Below are 22834 nucleotides of genomic sequence, written 5' to 3'. Positions count from 1 at the left end.
ACGTGTCCTGTTCATTCGGTGCCGTGTTGTTCCATCTATAGCGCTCTAATTGTAAAATGTACAAGTTGACCGTCCGTATATCCCCAACGGCGAGGTCTTTGAGAACGCGTAACGGTATAGCCTGCACCGCTGCCAGGTGTGTCTGGTGTAGCAACTTGCTCAGGTGCTGCAGGTACAATCGGTGACCACTTCTCGCCGTGCATACACCATCAGTGCAGTGTTGTAAGGTCATTAAAGACGAATACGAAAGGGAAAAGACCACAGACAGGGCGAGTCTTTACGACTTTCTTCTTGTCAGTGCACTGATAGCACATTCCTCGTATGTACAGGAGCGCTGTGCCGAAGTCGCGCCACTGAGCGACGAAGGGTGAGCTGAACGTCACGCAGGTCCTAAATATATATATAAAAAAATGCTGCAGGCAGTACGCCTCTGGATGCAGGAGCTTCGCGCGCGAAAGAAACACACAAGGAGCCGGCGCGTGAAACGCGCAGCAGCAGACACACGTGGCAACTCACATGAACGCCGAGAAAGAAAGAGAATAAACGCAGCGTATGCTATTTACAGTAGATAATCAGTCCCAAACATATAAATAATATGAAAAACACTACCGTTATCGCGAAAACACGGAGGTTAAGCTGGAAACAAAGACGATCCCATGTGTTGAGAGCACACGCGCGTCGGACCTAGACCTCCGGCGCCGTCTGGTTCCGCTTGGTAAGCGGCCCGATGGCCTCCTTGAGATAGAGGTAGTCCCAGCACCACGTGTTGTACGCCAGCAGCACGATCATCGCGCAGCCGATCTTCATGGCGATGCCTGGCAGGACGAACTCGTTCTCGAGCAGGTCTCCGTAGTCGGTGACGTACTCGCTCACGGGCGTCGCAGTGGACGCCATGAAGCCGAAGTAGCAGCTGAAGGTGAACGGCATGAGCAGGTACAGCGGGTGCACCTTGAGCGCGTCCGAAATGTGGCAGATGAGTGGCGCGAAGATCACGATGTTGTTCAGCGAGTTGTTGATCTCGGCCAGCAGCAGGGCGACGAACGCGACCAGCAGCTGCAGGTGGAAGGCCGACGCGATCGCGTGGTGCGGCAGCAGCCAGTCGAAGGACTGCTGCAGGTTGTAGTGCGCGGTGAGCTTGGCCACGCACACGCCGGCGCCCATGGTGATGACGAAGGCCCACGAGATCTTCATGACGGCGTGTTGCGCCGTCTCGCCGTGGAAGCGACGTCGCGACCGGCCTCGCCCATAGTGGTAGAGACTGGGCACCGCGTGCAGGACAAAAGCCAAGAAGAAGATGCACGCCGTCTCATTAAAGGTGGACTCCGCGGCCTCGATGTTCAGCGCTTCGGCGTAGTGGTGCGAGCCGACGATGGCCGCGGCCATGCAAAGGAAGGTGATGATGGTCGCCATCTCGGTGAAGCTGACTGCTCCCAGCTCGGCAAAGTGCCGGTAGATGATGTCCTCGAAGGCCCGCTTGGAGATGTGGTCACTGGACACCACGTCGCTCGCGTAGCACACGGACAGCACGAACCACAGCAGGAACGAGCAGAGCACCGTCAGGGGCAGGTGGCACTGAACCCACTGGTAGATGGTGATGCGGCGGTAGTTGTACATCTGCTCCAGGAAGGCCTTGACGAACAGGTTGCCGCCGCAGCCGACCACGGAGCCCATGCTTCCCAGCACGGCAGAGTACGATATGCCGATGAGCAGGCCCTTCTTGACGGTGAAGAACTCGCTCAGGATGCGTATCACGTCCGGCATGACGACGCCGCCTTCGATGAGGTAGCGGGCCTCCATGATGGGCGTGCCGATGCCCGCGGTGCGGCGCACGTAGCGCGTGCGCAGCTCGAGCAGGTGGAACAGCCGGTTGTCCTGGATGTGCTGCAGCGCCTCCATGGCGATGGGCAGCACGATGGCCGCGGTGCGCACGGCGTTGGTCCACATGGAAACCAGTATGGTGGTGATGACGAAGCCGCCGATGATGAAGCCCGACTTGCCGCCGAACACCAGCAGCGACGTCAGGATGACTCGTTTGTGCAGGTTCGTCGCTTCGACTCCGTGCACGATGAGGGCGTACCTGAAAGGTGAGGGGCCGGTGTTAATTGCCTGTGTGTGTGTGTGTGTGTGTAAACTTGCTCACAAAACGCCCTTTGAATAAATAGCGGAGCTGGAAATAGTTCATCGCCTTTCCCCCTGTAGACTGAGACCTCTTATCTTTGCAATAATTTCAGTTAGGAGAAGAAAAAAAAGCAGGAAGAACATACGAGCCCATAAACATTGCGCACGTGATACAGGGAAACTTGCAGATGAAACTTTTATCATACTCTGGTTATTTTTAACTTTGTTATTACAGGTCTTGTGAAAGGCGCTCAAACAATTATTTTCTTGTTGATACAACTCAACTTACTGTAAAAGGGGACCAACTTGAACATAACGCATGGATATCAACGCCACGTATTTCTTGCTGAATTATTTAAAGCTGAATATTCTTATTTACTAAGAAAACAAAATTAAGGAGTTGGTTTTAGTAAGTTGCGTAAATCATATACTGCAACATGCTTTTGGACAGCAATTACCCTAATCACGTCTGCCAACTTTTTCAATTGCACATGTGTGATCTTGTGGGGCAAAACACAAAGCGGCAGCGAACATAACCTGCGTGTTGAGCTCCTGTAGACGCCAGTCCTTTCAATATCAGCATTACAAAACTTCCTCGGAGAAGAGGCTACAAGAGTGCACTCATATAGACTGAAGCAGCGTATCTGATAGGAACGCGGCTGAGGGTGCTGAACGAAGTAAATTTGATTCAATTCACAGAAGGCAAGCGGTACGTACCCGACATACAGCAGCATCGTTTCGGAGGTGTAATACTCCAGAAGCTCGGAAGTTGAGTAATTGAGAAACGCTGGGGCCAGAATTATCGGGAGGAACGATACGATGGCTGGTGGGATGGACTGCGGCAAAAGAAGCAAGAAAATAATAATAATAATTAGAAGAAGCAAGTTTACGATGCTCTTGGGCCGGACAACTTTCCGAAGTTCGGCTTGTATAGAAGTTTTTCTTGCCTAACTGTCCGTGAATAAGCTACGCTCACATCGATTTGCAGCGCCCTCAGTAGTACTTCTTATGCTGGCACAACCCGACTATCTGACTTGCTACTGCAGCTAGATTGCAGACTTCTCGCACCAGGCGCTGACCAATCGTCATGGTGAACGTGCTATAGCGAACATATTAAGGAAAATGGCGGGTAATGAAGATTGGCTACGGCTACTTTTGTTACATGTCGTTGAGCCAGCGCCGTTGTACGCGAACGAATGAAATCCCAGCAGTTCGCACAGGAAAGCAAATAAAATATTTTTCCATCGCACGCGTAATTCACAATTTTATGCGGAACAAAATTTGGTGCCGCCATTGGTCTCCGGACTTTTGCTCGTGGGTGTACATTTACGACCGCGAAGGATACCTTCCTGTGTGACAACCACGTGATCCCTATGGCTTTGGACTCGTAGTCACAAAATTTCAGGCACGTAACTGCTTTCCACACTTAGTCATTGCAGAGTCGGATGCATCGTTAACATGGCGATCGCTATCATGACTGACTGATACTCAAACGCTGGCTATAGTGACAACGCTCTTACGCAAGAGAGAAAGAAAATGAACTTTAATTACAAGGGTAGCTTAGTGGGTCTAAGCAGGAGTCATGATCAGAGATGAGGATCATGAACGAAATAAATAAAAGTACACACTCGTGACCTGCCGGTCAAGCCATCGGCACGAAATTCCATAGATGCATAAAAATTAGCGCGCACACGTAAACAGGGAGTCAGGCATACACGACACGACAGCACTGTTTTTCGTGCCTCAAAGATGCACCAACAAGCACAAGTGTTTAACCCATTAAAGTTTGTAGTTTGCAGGGTATCTTTCATGCCTCTAGTGAGGCAACGCCACGTCACTTGCATTTCTGTCTAACTATCGCGATGATGGGCGAAATGTTTGTTAATATATGGTCCCCTGATGGCCATTTACACTGCAGTACAGCGAGTCGTTTTTCGCATTTACAGCATATGAGTTACTGTGAAAACAGTGCGTGTGCCGTAACCTTCGATTTGGCAGATGCGATGTGTAGGCGTGTGCACCTGGAATAGCCAGAGCAAGACTACGTAGAGGACGATGAAAGCGCAGTGGCTGTCGGCCGAGCGTTGCCACAGCAGCGGCGTCAGGCAGACCGGGATGAAGTACATGGCGAAGGCGCGCACGTAGAAGCCGATGGTCATGAAGCGGTCGGGCAGCCTGTGCCGCACCAGGTCCGTCAACGAGAGGTCCTCCGGACTCGCGATGTGCTCTATCATGGTTCTGCTTCTCGGCCGTCACTGAAGTTCCCGGTCTCGTGAATCTGGCAAGGGTGTTGCACCTGCGTGAGCGGGGGACACATGCGCGTCAGCTATTACAGCGAAGCAGTCAAGAGCGCGTTGTAACGCTTTTCATGCGGCGTGACCTCCGTGATGAAAGGCCGAAAGTGTCGTGCGGAGGCGTGGTCGGTATCGAATGTCCGTCAAACTGCCAGCAACGTATAGCCCGCCTCGAAGCAGCCGTATGGGATCAGAGCGTGAGAACGCGCACCTATTGCACGGGTGTCACACGGCGCATTTTCAATCGCGATCGAGCTCGATCGGCATTGAATTTTTCGGTCACGACTGGCCCATTCCCGCAAGCTGTGGGAGGGAGCCAATCGCGGTCAAGGATTTCGATCCGGATCGGGCTCGATCGCAATCGAAAGTGCCCGTGTGACGTCGGTGTAAGGAAGGTCGGGAACGAATGCAGCACTCTCAGGCCGTCGTAGCATGCACTGTGCCTCGCCTAGCTCGCCGTATACTTATTCGACCCAGCTTGCTGTGCTTCTACGATGCATTGTACGTACATAATGTTGAAGGCTGGGATATTGTGAGGAAATTGAAAAGGCTTGAAAATAAAGTGAAGCGTTAGCGAAGTCTTGGGTAGATATCGGAGAGTGTAAAAACACCGCTAGGACTTCCGAAAAGTTTGAGAACTTTCTCATGCAGCTTCACTGCCTTTGATGTGCGAGTTGCTCGTATTGGCGTACATCTGCAAATTTTCGAAGATATAAAGGTTATTCGTGTGTGTGGTTTTACCAAAGAAGCTAGCAAACCAGTAAATAAACGCGCAAGAAACGACGATCAAACTGTCATCCGAGCAAGCATCTGGCGCTTGGCAATCTTGGCAAGCTTCTATAGCGGTGTAAGATCCTTGTGAAACTGCATATCAACCCAAGTAGTCATTTTCTTTTTTGTCGAGGAATGCTTACGCTGATGCAGCTGCGTTTGTAGATGCTTTAGCTTGGGATAGATGCCATGTTCTCTATTTAAAAAGGGTGTAAAACTTCAGAAATACTCTCATTACATGACAACTGAACAAACTTGCACGCAATATCTTACTTTCTAAAAAAAAGGGGGGTCCAATTTAAACTATAGTATAATCGCAGAATCCATGCAAATATTCCACAAAATTGACAAAACTTCTGAATGTCCAGAAAATTGCGTAACCTTACACTACATAACACTACCTAATTTAACCTAACCTAACCTAGTACCATAATAACTCCGCCAAACAAAAAAAAATAATATATCGCAGTTCTTAAAACATCAGTGCTGTTATAAGTGACGTAGGGGTCTTCAGTGGTTTCTGCTTCGCGCAAATTTAGATTTCTGTATATGGATAGAGAAAGGGACTGGATGCCGAAGGAAGGAGAAGGCGAGGTTCCATTGGCAGAGAAACAGAATGCTCAGAGGTCAAGTATGAAACCAAGCATTCCAGCTCAGACGACCGAAACAGTTTAAGTGCCCGGCATTCTATAGACTCAATAACACAAGTGCTGCGAATCTCAACTTTATACGCAGGACAAACAGCTAGTTCAACGCTGACCCTAAGGTAACGCTAACCCTCGTACTCTCATAACTTGACAAGGCGCAACAATGCTTAGGACCGCTGGCAGCGAAGCTGAATAACTTGTGCCACTTACAGACCAGGTTGAACCACTGGTTTTTCATGCTACGCCACTGGCCTTTTAATAACCGCAGTGGTCGCTAAGTGGTAGAGCATTCACCTCGTATGTGGGAGGTACTGGATTGAAATCCCGATGCCACCGGAAACCCACCAATTTTTCTCATAGTTAGAAATGTTTCCCGGCCTGATGCTCGACTACTCGCGGGAGTTCACGTCTCGTAAGAAAGCCCTATAGAGATTTTCGGGGGCGCATTTTATTCGATTTATTGTAACCCTCCTGTACTGCTATCTTTCGTTTTGTTTTCATACCACCATTCCTCTCTGTAATGCCTCGGCTATGATAAAAATTTAATGATATGAAATGATCGATAAGGTAAACAGCGCGAGTACGGATGTACTCAAGAAAAAAAACAGCAACCGAGAAGGTTTCCTTGCTGAAGCAAATCACGGTGAAAAGATGTGGTTGACCTTGGGGCCTGTGTAGCAATTTAGGCGGCTGGGTTTGTTTCTTAGCAAGATGGGCAATTAAAAGTCGTTATAACGAAGGACGCTCGCACGGTAAACATGATCCTTTCAGATAAACTTGTCAAACTTTTCCTTTCCGCATACTCTGGGAGGGCTGTTTTGGTTGTCTGTGCAAGCCATCTTTCGGCTTGTTCTGCATCATGTATATATAGAGAGAAGGGAGCAAGGAAAGGCAGGGAAGTTAACTAAACCTTGTCCAGTTTGCTACCCTCCACGTGGGGAGGGTATTGGCGGAGTAGAAGAAAGAGAAAGAAAGGAGACGAATCTTGATCACACTTTCGCATGCCCTGAGCCAGGTGCAGCATATCTAAAGTCGGGCACTCAAGTCTGTCGCCCTTAGGTAATGTAGAAGAGCTACAATGGCTTTCCGAGTTGATGAGCTTTGAGGCCAGGCTCCTAGACCGTTGCTTTTGTAAATGCCCTATCGTACAGTTTTTATTCAAGACACACCGGAGAGTCTGCATTCTATAGCGCTGTCGAGTGCCACTGAGGTCAAAAGACGTTGACGTTGACGAAGATTCGCGCGAATTCTTTCTTGCCGACCTGCGAGAATCCGCTACATATGAAACAGAAGTGTTCGATAGCTTACCTCACAGTGATAACGCCACGTGTGTGCTGCCGTGATAGTCGTAGAAGCCAAACGTAGAACTCGGACATTAGCCGTCAATTAGGAACGTCCTCGAGTGCAGCAGCGTGCCGTGACTCGCACCTCGAGCTGCGCGTTCTTCTTCTTCTTCTTTTACTCGTTTGCTACTGTCTGAAATGCTTTACGCTAGTGATGACAATGATGATTCGAGACATTGGCTCATACCCACAGACCACACAGAGACATCGGCTGAGAACCACGAGAAATGAGTAGGGGCGTATTATGAATGTTGACTGTTAAATCCAGAGTATATTATTATTATTATTATTATTGTTATTATTATTATTATTATTATTATTATTATTATTATTATTATTATTTAGGTTACTTATTTTACGTTTTTAATGCAAACCGAAATTTTATAGTATGTACACTTTTTATTCTTGTTTGTTGATGTATACAGGGTGCCCGAACTATCATGCACCAATATTTAAAAATGTGCAAATCCCACCTACTTGGACCTATGTAATGGACCACCTGGACCACCTGGACCACGGTAATGTTGTTTGAATTCCACCTACTTACATAATTGATCTTCGATTCCGATTACACACCTCAGTCGTATATAGCATTCATGCTCGAGGGGGAAACAATCTGTAATAAAGAGTAACTGCCACTTAGATGCCAATTTGCCACCAGTAAAAAAAAAATCGCCGATGAAATACGATACTCCCTGATGCGAAATTTGAGCGCAGCTGTACAGGCGTTTTCATTTCACGATATATTGGCTGGCGCTGATAATCTGTCTCGTGCAGCACGTTGCAAACGGAGCGAAGTGTGGTGCGATTGCCTTGCCCATCACGACACGTAGGCGCGATTCACAGCAGCCGCCACAGACAGACTCCGCTCATGCAGCGCTTTGTTCCATACAGACGACGCACGCTACTCTGGCTCCATCTCGTAGCCATCGTACCCGCAAAGCTCGTCGTGCGCTGCGCTACGCTTTTCTTCACACGCTTTCGCCATACCCTCCTCCTCCGCCTTCCGCCTCATGGTTCCGCTGCACCCTCCTCTTGCACTTCCCTCCTCGCGCTCTCTTCGCTATCCCCGTCTTTCATCTCCCGCTGTCGCTCCGCCTTCCCTCTCATTTTTCACTGTGTTAGTTCGCTTGGTTACGAGGTAGGACGCCGACGCCGAGACTCGCCGCAGGAACGGGCGCTTAAGATATGCGCTTCTAAAATAAGTGGGGCCTACGCATATAGCCTAGCGAGGTTTGGCCCTTCACGTTAAACATGTTTGTTTCAAACGCTAGAAGAAATTATGTACCTTTAAGGACTTCTTTCTGATTCGCTTTCTTTTTAGAAAATGCCGCCCGACGTACTTCATGAATAACAGCATCGCAACGTTTCAAAAGGAAATAAATAGCGTTCATGAAACATTTGCAAGGCTGTTTTGGTATGAAATGGACAATGCATAACAAAAGTGAATACAATTTGGTAGCCTGTATATTTCTTGAGAGGATGAGGGTGGAGGGGTGGGATGGTTTTTAGTTGTTAGTAGGAACACTAAGGCGCCTCACCAATCGTACTTACGAATATTAATTTCGTCGTTCTGTACGACGCCTATAGACACTCGTCTGAAGATAATATAAATAATACAGGCCTTATAAATATAGAAAGAGGGGAAATTATTAAAGGCAACGACGTAAGCCAGGTTCACTCTCGTTTGACTGCTGAGCAGAGAAAATATAACAGATATGAAGACAAAAAGCGGAGACAAAAACGTAAATGAATGCACGAGTGTACTCGGTTGCACACCCCCCCCCGCCCCCCCTCGTGAGAAGGGGTCGCACAATCCATTTGTCTTGTATATTCGGCAGCAGTACCCCCAATAGCTGTCCGCGTAGATGACGATCGAGGCCAAGGTCCTCAATTATTTTGTACCGCGAGTAGTCGGTCGTACCACTGCAGCCGAGGCTATAGAACAGAGAGAAGCTCTTTGGCCTTCAATGAAAGTGAAGTGACAGGTGGGGTATTTCGTATAGCCGCTTCGCTACGACAAGACCAGCCTGCGGCACTGTCTGTCCTAAATGAAGAGGCATTTGTGAACGCTAACACGGCGACAATAGGGGCGAGTTTTGGATGGTAATGCAACTAACAGGATAGGTTAACAAGAAGCTGTAGCTCGGGGGCAGCTGCGATCTCTCTATTCGACCCGCAAAAATGATTTCATGAGACAATCATCATCATCCTCCTCCTCCTCATCATCATCAGCCCATTTTATGTCCACTGCAGGACGAAGGCGTCTCCCTGCGATCTCCAATTACCCCTGTTCTGCGCCAACCGATTCGAACTAGCGCCCGCGAATTACCTGATTTCATCGCCCCACCTAGTTTCCAGCCGTCCTCGACTGCGCTTCCCTTCTCTTGGTACGCATTCTGTAACCCAAATGGTCCAACGGTTATCGAACCTGCGCATTACATGGCCTGCCCAGCTCCATTTCTTTCTCTTATTGTCATTTAGAATATCGGCTATACCCGTTTGCTCTCTGATCCAAACCGCTCTCTTTGTCTCTTAACGTTACGCCTAGATTCTTCGTTCCATCGCTCTTTGCGCGGTCCTTAACTTGTTCTCAAGCTTCTTTGTCACTCTCCAAGTTTCTGCCCCATATGTCAGCACCGGTAAAATTCACTGATTGTACACCTTCCTTTTCAATGATAATGATAAGCTTCCAGTCAGGAGCTGACAATTTCTGCCATATGCGCTCCAACCCATTTTTATTCTGCTGTGAATTTCCTTCTCTTGATCAGGGTTCCCTGCGATTAATTGACCTAGGTAAACATACTCCTTCTCAGACTCTAGAGGCTGACTGGCGATCCCGAACTCTTGCAATGTTCCCTTGTTCGGCTATTGATCATTATCTTTGACTTCTACATATTAATCTTCAACCTCACTCTTACATCTGTTTAGGGCCTCAATCATTTGCTGTAACTCGTCTGCAGTGTTGCTGAATAGAACAATGTCATCTGCAAACCAAATGTTGCTGAGATGTTCGCCGTCGATCCTTACTCCTAAGCCTTGTCAGTTTAATAGCTTGAATACTCCTTCCAAGCACGCAGTGAATAGCATTGGAGGGATTGTGTCTCCTTGCTTGACCCCTTTCTTTAAAGGTGTCTTCCTACTGTTCTTGTGTAAAATTAAGGTAGCTGTGTAATCTCAATAGATATTTTCCAATTTATTTGCGTAAGCAGTCTGTTACGCAATTGATTACGTAATGCCTCTATGACTGCTGGCATCTCCACTGAATCAAATGCCTTTTAGTAATCTATAAAAACCATATAGAGAGGCTGATTGTACTCTGCGGATTTCTCGATTACCTGATTGGTGACATGGATGTGATCCATTGTAGAGTATTCGTTCCTGAAACATGCCTGTTTCCTTGGGTGACTAAAGGCAAGTGTTTCCCTTATTCTATTGCAACTTATCTTGGTGAATATTTTATAAAATACTGGGAGTAAACTAATGAGCCTATTTTTTCAATTCTTTAACGTCTACATTATTGTGCATTAGCATAATGTTTGCATTCTTCCAGTTTTCTGGGACCCTTGAAGTCGATAAACACTTCGTATAGAGAGCCGCTAGTTTTTCAAGCATTATGCCTCCTCCATCTTTGATTAAATCGGCTGTTATTCCCTTTTCTCCTGCTGCTTTTCCCCGTTTCATGTCTTGCAAGGCCCTTCTGACCTCATCGCTAGTTATAGGAGCAGTCTCTGCAACCTGTTCATTACTGCTTCGAATGGAGGTATCGTAGCTCCTCTGGGTACTGTACAAGTCGGTATAGAATTCTTCCGCTACTTTTACTGTATCTTCGAGATTGCTGATGATATTACCCTGCTTAGCTTTCAGTGCATGCATCTTGGTTTGTCCTATGCCAAGTTTCTTTCTCACCGATTTCAGGCTGCGTCCCTTTTTCACGGCTTCTCCAGTCTTTTCCACGTTATAGTTTCGAATATCGCTTATTTTCGCCTTGTTGATCAGTTTTGACAATTCCGCTAATTCCATTCAGTTGGACTGTTTCATTCTTTGTCGTTTCTTTATTAGGTCCTTCGTTGCTTGGGAGAGCTTGCCTATTGGTTGCCTTGGTACGTTGCCTCCCACTTCAAGCGCTGCTCCTGAAGCCAGCCTAGTTACGGTTCCATTCATTACCTCTGTGTCATCCTCATCTAAGGCTGCATATTCGTTTGCAAGTACCAGCATGAATTTGTCTGCTTTTACCCTTACTGCCTCTATAATAGGTTGATCTCTTTCGTCTTGACCAATTTTACTGTTTTTCTCTTCAAATTTAGTTGAATCCTAGCCCTCACCAACCTATGATCACTGCACTTTACCTTACCTGACACTTCTACATCCTGCACTATGCTGGGATCGGCAGAAAGTATGAAAAAATTTCATTTCTTGTTTCACCATTAGGACTTTTCCAGGTCTACTTTCTGTCGCTACGCTTCCTGAAAAAGGTGGTCATTATTCGAAGCTTATTCATTTCTGCGAATTCAACCAACATCTCTCCTCTAGCGTTCCTAGAATCGACGCCGTAGTTGCCAATTGCTTGTTCATCAGCATGATTTTTCCCCCTTTTTGCATTGAAGCCACCCATTACTACAGTATACTGAGTTTGCACTTTTCCCATCGCTAATTCAACATCTTCATAAAACTGATCTACTTCATCATCATCGACACTGGATGTTGGAGCGTAGGCTTGTACTACCTTTAATCTATACCTCTTGTTAAGTTTGATTACTACTACTGCTACCCTCTCATTAATGCTGTAGAATTTGTCAATGTTGCCCGCTATGTTCTTATTGATTAGAATCCTACCCCGTGTTGCTTCTTATCTGGCAGACTTATATAGCAGAGGACATGGCCATTAGTCAGCACCGTATAAGCCTCACCGGTTCTTTTAATCTCACTAAGGCCAGTGATATCCCAAACAATGTCGGATAGTTCTTCAAAGAGTTCTGCTAAGCTTGCTTCACTGAAGAGAGTTCAGGTGTTATCGCCTCGTTAATCAGTGCTCCGCAGCTGCTGGGGACTGAGGGCCATTGGTTGATGGAATGAGTCATTTGGGACGGAGAGGCCGAATACTGCACCAGGGAGACCAATCCCTGCTCTGGTGAGGGGTGAGGGAGTGCCTTTTGTTGAAGGTAAGTGGGTCTTCCTAATTTGGTTGTAGCTGGATTAGTACAGCCCCACTCGCTCTCGGCAGCTATTGCTGGTGTCGCGCTCCACTCGACGCTTGGAGATGTAGTGCACTAGAGGAGGTGAAATTCGAGCTCACCATCGTCAAATAAAAAAAAAGAGTTAATACGAGGATTCGAAGTTCCGACTTTGGCCCCCGAGCATCCGACATAACTCAGTCTGGTAATCCTGTAGGCGGCTAGGCTACATTATCGCGGAAATGTCCAGCCTAGAGGGCCTTACATGCCTAAGAGATCCCTTGATTTATCCACCATCGAGATCCCGAGAACGCAAACAGAAATACGAAATAACGAATAAGTGCAAATGTAGACGAAAGGTATAGTCGCAAATACGCCTGTTCTGGCGTGATGAAAATTTTTGTCCACTTTACAAGTGGCGTCGCTGCGTAATTGAGGCAATCACCAGACAGATTTGAATTAGACTTAGTGCATTTGGAGGAGAAAGGTACATTTTAGCAACGAAAAATCATAATTTGTATTTAGGACCTGCAATTTTTGGCAAGGACTGCCGAAAGTAGGTAAGCCCTGAAACAGCATGATATATCCTCTCAAGCTGGCAACTTGATATACGACTTTCCAGTTTACGTGAAACTGGTAAAATGCTTAGGAGGTTTTTTCAAAAGTTCTCACAAATTAGGGGTATAATTCAGAGCAGTGTATAGTACAACCTTATCCGCTTTAGAGGGCATTAATAGTTGCAGTTTACAGAAATGCAGTTTAGTTTTTCGTTGCTCAGTTAGTTGTAAGACCGATACTCGAGTTTTATGAAATTGTGCACTCTTTAAGAATAAAGAGAAATTCAATGCATAAATGAAAATTGAATGGTACAAGCAGAAGATCTTAAATTTTGTCTTTAAGTTTGACAAGCGTCAAAAGTGGTGCACTGGTTGCCAAGAAAAATGATTTCTGCGTTCTCATGCATTTGCATAGCAGCTCTCGAGCTGAAGTTTCGGCTCAGGTGCGCTTCGAATTGCGTGTAAATAAGCAAAGTTGCGGGGCTACATATTTCTCGACAAGGCTAGTGGCGCTTCACCTTGAAGCCAAGTATTTTAACTAGGCTCTTTCCGCATGCCACTCAGGGTCCGAGTAATGGATAATGGTACTGGTACTCATTGTACTCAGTACTGGATAATGATAATGGTAATGGTACTCATTGTATTTCTTGTTTACAGTTCACTTATACCAAGCCGAATTGCAGGGCCAGCCTAAGAACACCAAATACAAAACATCGGTATAGTGCTTATACGCACTACGTCGCTATAGTGCAGCTGGACGTGGTCAAGCTGCATTGTTTTGTTGCTTTTGACGCAGTAAAGTGGCCCTTTTTTGCGGCCAAAGGGTCCACTGGTTAGAATACCACACGTGTAAAATCTGAAAATATACCTCAATAATTTTTGTTCAATTTGCGAAGCGCGAGGTTCACGGTTTCTATAATTCTGCGTGGGTGGGCATGGATTATTAAACGTTTTAATCAAAAGCGACCGTCACTGAGCCACACACACACAAAAAGCCTGCTTTATAGAAGTGAGGGAAAAGCGTGTTGCCAGCAGCGAGATCCGCAGTGCACGGTTTTGCACCGCTTCGTTCACTGAAGGTACGCAGCTCCCGTAGATCTACGGGAGCTGCTGTTTGAAAGAAAACGCAAGAGGGAACTAGCACTGTTACGTGAACAAGACAATGGGCAAGGTGATGCAACTGGGGCGATGGCAGAAACGACGCTGCAGGGGTGCGGGCGACAGTGCGCGACGGCGTGCTCTTGCGTCATACCGCGACGTACTTGTAGCACGCCGACTCTCTATCATTCAGTGGTGATCGAAACTACGTGCTCTATTATCCCCGCCGCTGCTGTGGACGGAAGCCACAGAAAGTTTAACATTAAACCCAGCACAAAGGTACCCTTAAAAAATAAGCGCATGTTCGCATTTAAAGGTAGCAGCAATGCTACCAGTAGTGAAAACTTTGATGTTATCGCTGTTATTTTTCAACACACTAGGTTACGCTGAAGAAAAAAACTTAGTGAAGCAACTTAGAGAGAATCGCGGCGCAGATCTCTTGTTAGAGGAGGTGTAACGACATTGCCTCCTCAGTTACCGTGCAGTGTAATAGAGTTGCAAAATATTCTCCGATTTATCTTATATTTAGACCTGGCGCAAAAAAAAGAAAAACGCAAGACCAGTGCTAGTAACCATTGTTTCAGGCAGCAGCACCTAAATGTGACAATCCGCACTTTAAAGGTGATCGCGATAAAAATTTTAAGCTGTCTGGTCGATGACGTAGGAGTCGATTTCTCACCGCACATGAATTTCAACATCACAGACACACTTTGCCGATCTTCACTGATGTACCATGTTTACACACTTTACCGAAGCCACAGGTTCTCTACTCAAAAGTAGAGGATGGCAATTTCTATTATGCGCCTGCTTATACGAACAGAGTGCGCAAATGAATCAAATGTTTCGGAGTGAAGAGACGCTTCAATGTACATCTCCTTAAGATCGACGTCTGCATTCAGAACAGTTCAAATGAGAACCGTGTCTGTGATCAAAACCGAGTTCTCTTTTCAACTTCTGCAATGGTCTTTGTCAGGGTCTACATGCAGTGTTGTCAAAACAAACTGGAACCTTATCGTTGTAGCAACACCTCGTTAAGCGAAATAAAACTTCGTCGCAAGCCGAGCAAACAGCAGAATCATGAACTTTCGCCTATAGGCCTCTGCCCCTCGGAGTTAGAAAACCATGCCACATATGCTTATAGACAGATGGTTCGTCGTTACGAAACTAAGCATGAGAGTAGCATACTAAGTAACAATATTAGTTTAATTTTTTCAAACAACAATAGCAGTGCAGAGAGTCAAAAGGGGACGATTCGATTGTACGCCCTTAATGGTGACAGGAGGTTGACCCTGGCCCACATGATGGCTTCGCTTAGCGATATACTCGATCCACCGTCGTCCAGGTAGTAGACAGGGCCCTGCAGGGAGATAAAATGAAGATAATAAAATCCTGAACAAGAGATGATTCAAGACAGAGTTGCTGTTTACATTACAAGCGCTCCTTAACGCTTTATAAGCATAAACTGAAGCATACTAAACTCCCGCTCGAGACAAATTAAAATTTTTAATGTTGAAATACAGATGAAACGCAGAAATGCTCAGAAAGCAGCCGCCGAACTGATCCGATAAAATTGGTTGCACTTAGCAGAGGAAACAAAATTGTACCAAATATTGGATGCACCAGTTCTAATTTATAGTCTCAAGTGTTCCTGAATGAGAAAAGTAGCGTGAAGTTCGCAACGCCATAATTCTGTAACCCAACTACTTGCCGGAAATAGATATTAAGATACTGCGAACTGTACTCCTTAGATTGTCCATAATCGACAAATACATTAGTTTACAGCCCAACTGAAGTCGTTCGTTGTTTACGAGAGCTTTGCTTAAGTTCTATTCACAATTAGTGGTATAATTCAGAGCGGCTTATGATTCTTTTGTGCTTTAGTTGACCTAATTAATGCACTTCACATATTGGGACATCGTTTTTATTTCTGAGTTGTAGTTGAAAACTTGATACATATAAAAATATTCTACTTGTCAAAATGTCTGAAAAAAATTGCACTTAAAAATGAATTATCTGCTGGAGACAGAGTAACGTTTTCTTCTAAATGTGAGAAAGTGAAATTAAGATTGGTTCAGTGAATGCAGATTTAAAATCTTTTCATGTATCTATAGAAGTTGTCGACTTAAAGCCAAGGCGCACACAAACACACGCACACATACATGAAGGAAGTTACTGCGCGAAAAAACGAGGACAAGCGGAAAGAACACACAAAACACCATGAGCGCAGTGTGTTCCTTCAACTTGCCCTCGTTTTTTGGAGCAGTCTTAACCTTCCTTCAAATATGCACCAAGTAACAAGCAAGATCGTCCCACTAGCATGAACTGAGGTAGTGCGTGCAAATGCGAAAACGCGGGCGTTTTCAGTTTATTTACACTTTTGGTGTTTCAGTTTCAGCTAGTATTTTGTGACATACCAAATTTAGACAGGCTTTGCACATAACTGGAATGGGAACGTGCGCTATCATTAGGAAACCAAAGTTCTTTACTATGAAACGTCCGCCACTCGACGCCATGAAACTACAGACAACAAAGTTTCAAAATCATTTCCAGACATACGTATGAAACTTGAGCAAACGAACGTGTGCGGGGAAATAGAAATCAGAAAATCGAAATCGGAATGTTAAGCGAGGTGGGACATAACAGTATGAGTGCTTTATTAGACTTGTAACCCACCGTAACTATTTTCAATAAAATTTCATCAAACTTGTTTTTTGCATTCTGGTCGGTTTTGTCCCGTTTAACTTGCCCGCGATAATATTGCATGCCTCGCCTTTCCGGAACGTCGGCCAGTAAATATATCACTCAAGTAATGACAAATACATACTGCTTCTTAGTTAATGAGCCGGGCACTGTGGTCTTACAGATCCAAAGTAATAAGTAAGACTATCATCCTGAATTTATGTCAAGATCTCGTCTGCATAAGCGAGGAATAAACTGCGTTTCAAGTTTAAAAAATGTGCAAGTACGCTATAACATCTGTGCGATCTGTCGCACATAATTCATGGCCCCAAAAGCGGTTGTACGTGCTGTTTTTCAAATTTCCGCTTGAATTGACAGCTTTCAAGGTATATCTTCGTAGCTGGCTTTCCCTAATTGCAGTGATAATTAGTAACGACTGAAAAACGACTTCCTAATTGCAGTAATAATTAGTTACAAGCGAAAAACGACTTCGACTTTACTTGGAAGAGCACTTCTGTCGGAAACATCGATCGTGTGGAAACCACATCCAAGATTTGAACTTTAAGAGGGTCGATTTTCAACTTTAGCTTCGTGAAAAAAAAAATCGAACGTTTACATTAAAGAGAAACAAAATGGCGACCAGGTTTTCGAGCAGACTGCCTGCAAGGGTGGCTGTTTTACAAGGCATGTATCTTGACGTTACACGAATGCATACCAGTTCCGAAGATGTGCTTAAGCAAAACAAGTCAAGCTAACTCGTCGAATGAGCTTGCTGTGTATCAATATAGTTGACTGGGATTACAAAATTGTAAACAAGTGTTCATTAGCACAGATTTCTTTCACTAAATGTTCCGACAATCAGCACCCCGTTGTTCTGTACAGAAAACTGAATTTCTGATTTGAACCCGATAGCAGCAGAATTTGTCGCGCTAAAAAGCCGTTTTACGTAGCGAATTCCTTTAAAAAAGAAACGTTGAAAGTCTAAGGAAGCAAAAGACAGCCATTCCGGCTACTCAACGATACTGTGGCGCAATAAGCTAGCTTAGATAGTTTTTGGTGCGTTGAAAAACTATGGCCGGTTAATCAGATTAACGCGCATTATGAGACGGGTTCTGTCTTAATTTCTTTGTTTCCTCTTACAGCGCGAAACGCAATTTTTAGAAGGTAATTTTTTTTCTTTTGCCTGAGTGGTCGTCGAATTGTTACGGTGATTTCGAACATGCTTTTGCTGCTGCACTGAATATTGCACTGCACATTTGCGAAAAAAAATTTGTTTTAAAAGTTACATTCGAGCGGTCAACGCATTGAAGAAGGCATTCGATACTTTGAAAGGACAAAATAGAAAGTAAAAGCTTAGCGTATACAGATAAAGTATTCTTTCAAAATTCCGTTTTTGTTAATTTCGCGGTAATACGCTTATTATTAGAAGTAAAAATGAAGGTCTAAGCTTTTTTATTTCAATTTCGCAATGAAACTTCAGCGCTGGTGCGTCACCGTGACGTCATAGATTTTCAATTATATTTTTCATATTTACGCCACTGCAGCTAAGTAAAAGTTATTTTAGAATGAAATGTAGTCTACTCGTAAAAAAAGAAGAATTAATGAGGCTCCATCAGCCGCCGCCAAAATCCGTAACATTCGGGATAGCTGAAGCGGGGACTTTCAATTTTCATTTTCGCGTCTTTTCTGGGTTACCAGGCCTCTCACGGCAAGATTTTTTTAAAATGTAGAATGGTTATTTACTAATACAGTCCAAGTTATTTTTCTCTTGTCTCCATTTAGATGCTTTGTATCTTTGGTTCTTTAAATGCATTTGAAAAAAAAAATGTATTCCAATTACTTGCGCCTTCATTACCGTTCAAGCACGGCGAATATGTGCACTGCATCTCTTGAGTCTGTAACGGGCAAATTCGCATGTAGCAGAGCTGCGTGAGTTACCTGGATTGGCTTTCCGGTGAAGATTGAGCGCCGTTGGTCCGAATGCCTGGGCAGATGTGAACCAGCGACAAGGACCTCCCCAAAGTTTCCTTGCTCTGATAGCTTGCATCCTAGTTTCTCAGCCAAACGCTCACTGTGAAAGACTTGACACTGCAGTACGCTATTCCTGCAATATAAAAAAAATCTGACTTTACCGGTTCCTCCAGTTCTGAAGAAGTTTACTACTGGGAAGTCGTTTTAGCTCAAGTGGGTCAGGACGAGAAGACGTCGACACAGCATTGTCTTCTTGTCCTTGTGTCCGAGCACTAAAACATTCCTTTTTTAAAGAACGTTTACCAATGTGACCAATACACAGCTGCACTAACTTACTGCAAGAGCAGTGTGCATCTCATCACGTACACCACCGTTAACAAATTCTTTAGACAGTTTTCATTAGAAGTAGCGCGAGTCCTGTCGTACGTGTTCTTTTCGTCTTTGTCTTACCGCGTCTTTTATGAAAACTGTCGAGATGAACCAACTCGCCCAAACGAAGGTATTGTTGCAAATTCTTTGCTTTGCGCACAATGTCGAGTTCGTCCGAAGAGCATACTGTTGAGACGAACACGAGATTGTTTGCAAAGGAAAAAAAAAAGAAAACATTTTGTTTATGAAGGCGTACATATAGTGAGAGCCATGCTGTTGTCGCAGTAAGTTAGTGCAGCTGTGTGTCGGTCAGACGGATAGACTTTGCGGTGATGCTCGACTCGAGCGCGTCCCTTGATGCTTTCCCTGCATGGCTCTTGTGCCTTCTGCAATCCGGCTTCTCCCCGTAGCTAAGCGCCGCAGCAGTCGGCGCGGTTGCAGCATATTACGAGAGGTGGCGCGAGTGTTGCGCTGCTAACGCCACCTAACGGCGAGGCTAGCCTTGCACAACAGGGAATAGGCTCTTCCACTTTGGCTCGGGTTGGCAAGCGGCGCGAACGTTCTGCGCGTGCGCCGATTCATGCTTCTACGAGACCGTACCGCGAGGCTTAGGAGCAGGACACCGGAATGGACGAACACGATCGTTCGTACGTGCCCCCGTTCGCATGACTGTACACGCGAACGACCAGGCGTTGATGTCCAGCATGGCGCGAGCATATTCGATCGATATGCAATCGCGATGGGTCGGACTTCCTAAATTTGTCGTGCGCCCATCGGCATGCTCTCTGTATAGAAATTCGGCTAGTAGGTATTAGTGTATGAAAGATGCAATAAACACCCTTGTGATTGTTTGAACTACTGTGTCGCCGTTTCTTTGTCACTAGAGCACGTGTGACACCCCACAACATATAGCCGGCTACGGCCATATATTCGCAGACTCCGCCGCTCTCAGAGTCTGCGTAACGCACAAAACCCTGGAGCAAATGGTCAATCGCGAGTGTTAATTGCGTGATAGCTCAAGGGTTAGTGCGTCCGGCTCCCAACTACAGATTCCCGAGGGTTATAGAGTGATTCCAAAAGACGGTCATGGGCAGTTTTCTTTTTTTTGTCATATGATAAGGGGGAAGCTGAGAATGAGATGAAATAGCTTGACCACATGACTACGGTGGCGGCGGCATGGTGACGTCGGGTAAGGACAGACGTACAGACGCAGCGATCCCAGCTTCGATCTCTCAACTGCTGTCACAGCAAAGAAAACAAGTTTCAACTTCCTACGTGTTCGGAGAGCGCTATACAAACCCGTTCGCTTTTTGAGACGGCTTGAGCCAACGCGGGCGCTTAAGGCTGCGACTATACACGCCGTCGCTAATTGGCGCCAGCCGCTGCGCTCAGCAGTGAACGAAAAGCTGAAACAAAGATTCGACCTTTTTCACCGCTGTTCTCGGCAGCGGTGGCTCGCAACAAGAGCCGTCCTCGTTAGTAGAAGCACGCTTAGGACAGGGTTCAAGCTTGCAAGCCTGCTCTAAGAATGCGCGACGTGAGAGGACGTATAGTCGCAACGGCGCATTGAGCTTTGGCGTTCGATAAAGAAAAACTTTCCATTGAACAACGTCAGTAGTACCCTCATTTAGCGCCTCAGGCTTATCTCGTATTGCCGCGAAGAACTGCGAAAGGCGAAAGAAAATAAATAGTGAGGGAGGAACATTCCTAGCGTTGTGCGTTCGGAATGAATATTAATAATAACCGGCGCAACACTTGTTATTGGAACGTTAATAAAAATAATTGGGGGACGCTTAAGCTTTGCCTTCCAAATTAGAACGCGATAGCATTAAAGGGTTCCTGACACACAAAATTCCTTTGTTTAAGTATAATTAAGCACCCGAACACTCGCGTTCACTTCGATCTTGGTAGGCCATTCCTAATTACCGTATACTCACAAACAGCACATTTCTCTAAGACACCTTACAAAGTCAAAGACCACAAATAATTCACTACTACGCCCTTTAACACGCTTGAAGCAACGAGGCTTCATGGCCGTTTCGCATTCCAAAGCTCATGGGTTTGATTTACACCAAAAACCCAATTTTCTTCTCAGCTCAATTACCTTCCTTTGGTTACAGGAACCTCCCTGAGAAATTTGGCGTCCATGCGAACATTACTTGACCTGTTAAGGAATTTGAATAATTCTTTGCTTCCATCTGGTTTTCGCTCATGCCCAACTCAAGAACAACGCCGACGCCACCGTATTTTCTGCGTAACGGGGTCCCTTACGCTGTCGCCGTAAAATAATGCTGACATTTTTATCTTTCAGACAGATGACCCACGTGTTCTACGGCTAGCTAGATTCCAGAAAAACAAGTATTCACGTGCATGATAACTGGGCCCAGACTTAAGATGCTAGACAAAGAGAGAAGCTCCCTAAAGGAAATGAAAGGCGCTGCTAGACTAATAATCTCGCCTGTATTAATTAGTTCGTACCCCGCTGTCGGCGAAATTTGAGGAATATTGTTTGGGCGGCACACATGCTCGTCCGTCACTGAGTAAACATTAGGAAATATCAGTCCAAGAAATTCGCTTACATACAGCTAACGTCGTAAAATTACTAGGAGCTTCATATCAGTTTTTAATGAAGGTATATGCAGGCAGGGTGTTTCAGCGAACACTTAATTTTTAGCGGTTGCCTGTAGCAGACAGCCCAATTCTAATTCATCAGCCGGTCTATTCGAAGAGGCAGACATTACTTGCAGAAAAACTGAAATGTATAATCGACTAATTAAAAAAAACCACTAATTAAGTTTTTACCTATTTGCTCTATGGCCCATATTGCAATTTAGAAATTCTAGCCGTGGAGTTCGCAAGACGGATCCACTTGGAACGTATTCTCAGGATGACACCAGTTTCGAGATATTACTTCCCAAAATTTGCGGAAAAATGCATCGACGTACCAGTCACATTTGTGCTTGAATGCATAAAACGACGTTTTGTTAAGAAAGTAGCTAGAACACCAGTGAGCGGGAGGAAGTGGAAATGGAGGAAGTGCACTGAAAAATTTTAGTAGGTCGCTCTCGAACGCAGCGCATAGATTCGTGCCACAAACAGGTGCTTAATTTTTCCAACTCTCAAAGAAAATCCTTCTGTCATAAGTAGACGAAACTCTGTTATCATCTGCGATACTACGAAATTGCAGGTAAGAAAAGCTCGCCTGAAGTGTTTAATTCGACGAACTCGAAGCAATGTGACATTTGCGCGCTTTCTTCGTATAATAACGTGACACCTCATGATGGGTTGTGTGTTCTCCGGCGTTGTCTTTGTAGTACATTTCCCGCCCTGTAGATGCGCAAAATTGTCTAGGCGGAGCTCTGTTCATACTCACCTCTCGTCGTCGCTGGTATGAGTTATTGTTTCACTGTCGTCCATTAGTACTTCATTTTCTAGTAACGACTCCAACAACTTATTCGTCTTGAGCAATTCTCTGAAACAGAAGAAAAAAAGAAACCTCGTCATTCACGCAATACTGACCAGCGGTCACGAGCCACTCCTCAACCAACCTCGCGTGGGTCAAAAGAGGTGTCGCGACGGCCCAGTAACCGTCACGAAGAGCTTTCAGTGCCCCGACGTACGCAGAGAAAAACCGGAGCTCCTTGTACAACCTAGGTAGGTGGAGAAAACATGGGATGCGTTTATCACCATGTGGTAACGGGCGAAATGTTTGAGACAGAGAGGGAAAGAAGTAACGAAGTAAGAAGTAAAGAAGTAAGTGGGGTAGCCAAACGGGCTCAGACCGTTTGGCTACCCCACTCTGGGAAAGGGTAA

At 45.5% G+C, this 22834-nt stretch overlaps 2 protein-coding genes across 2 annotated transcripts in view; both read right to left on the bottom strand.

Moving 5' to 3' along the window:
• Positions 1 to 269: 269 nt before the first annotated feature.
• Positions 270 to 7274, bottom strand: LOC135898082 (Na(+)/dicarboxylate cotransporter 3-like). The gene is made up of 4 exons (XM_065426826.1): positions 7139 to 7274; positions 4140 to 4414; positions 2836 to 2954; positions 270 to 2077 (listed from the first exon to the last, which is right to left on the bottom strand). Exons 2-4 carry the CDS (start codon positions 4350 to 4352, stop codon positions 685 to 687), a joined length of 1725 nt encoding a protein of 574 aa, XP_065282898.1. The 5' UTR covers positions 4353 to 4414; positions 7139 to 7274; the 3' UTR covers positions 270 to 684.
• Positions 7275 to 15184: 7910 nt separating this feature from the next.
• The window catches only part of LOC135898169 (WD repeat-containing protein 17-like), a 59165-nt gene continuing 51515 nt past the window's right edge, over positions 15185 to 22834 (bottom strand). The window contains exons 23-26 of the mRNA XM_065426963.2: positions 22570 to 22671; positions 22395 to 22493; positions 18620 to 18785; positions 15185 to 15359 (exon numbers count right to left, since the gene is read on the bottom strand). Coding sequence (XP_065283035.1) covers positions 15240 to 15359; positions 18620 to 18785; positions 22395 to 22493; positions 22570 to 22671 — 487 coding nt within the window. The 3' untranslated portion in view covers positions 15185 to 15239. The remainder of the gene's footprint in view (positions 15360 to 18619; positions 18786 to 22394; positions 22494 to 22569; positions 22672 to 22834) is intronic.

This window comes from Dermacentor albipictus, chromosome 3 (assembly GCF_038994185.2).
Source record: "Dermacentor albipictus isolate Rhodes 1998 colony chromosome 3, USDA_Dalb.pri_finalv2, whole genome shotgun sequence".
Lineage (NCBI taxonomy): Eukaryota > Metazoa > Arthropoda > Arachnida > Ixodida > Ixodidae > Dermacentor > Dermacentor albipictus.
The sequence above is the reverse complement of the archived record's forward strand: the minus strand, read 5'-3'. Positions and strand labels throughout refer to the sequence as shown.

What these genes read in the sequence shown, in the direction of transcription:
- LOC135898082 (XM_065426826.1), bottom strand. Translation starts at nt 4,352, where the DNA reads ATGATAGAGCACATCGCGAGTCCGGAGGACCTCTCGTTGACGGACCTG. An exon ending in TCTTGCTCTGGCTATTCCAG is followed by an intron (nt 2,955 to 4,139) that starts GTGCACACGCCT and finishes CTTTTGCCGCAG; the next exon opens with TCCATCCCACCAGCCATCGT. An exon ending in ACGATGCTGCTGTATGTCGG is followed by an intron (nt 2,078 to 2,835) that starts GTACGTACCGCT and finishes CTCACCTTTCAG; the next exon opens with GTACGCCCTCATCGTGCACG.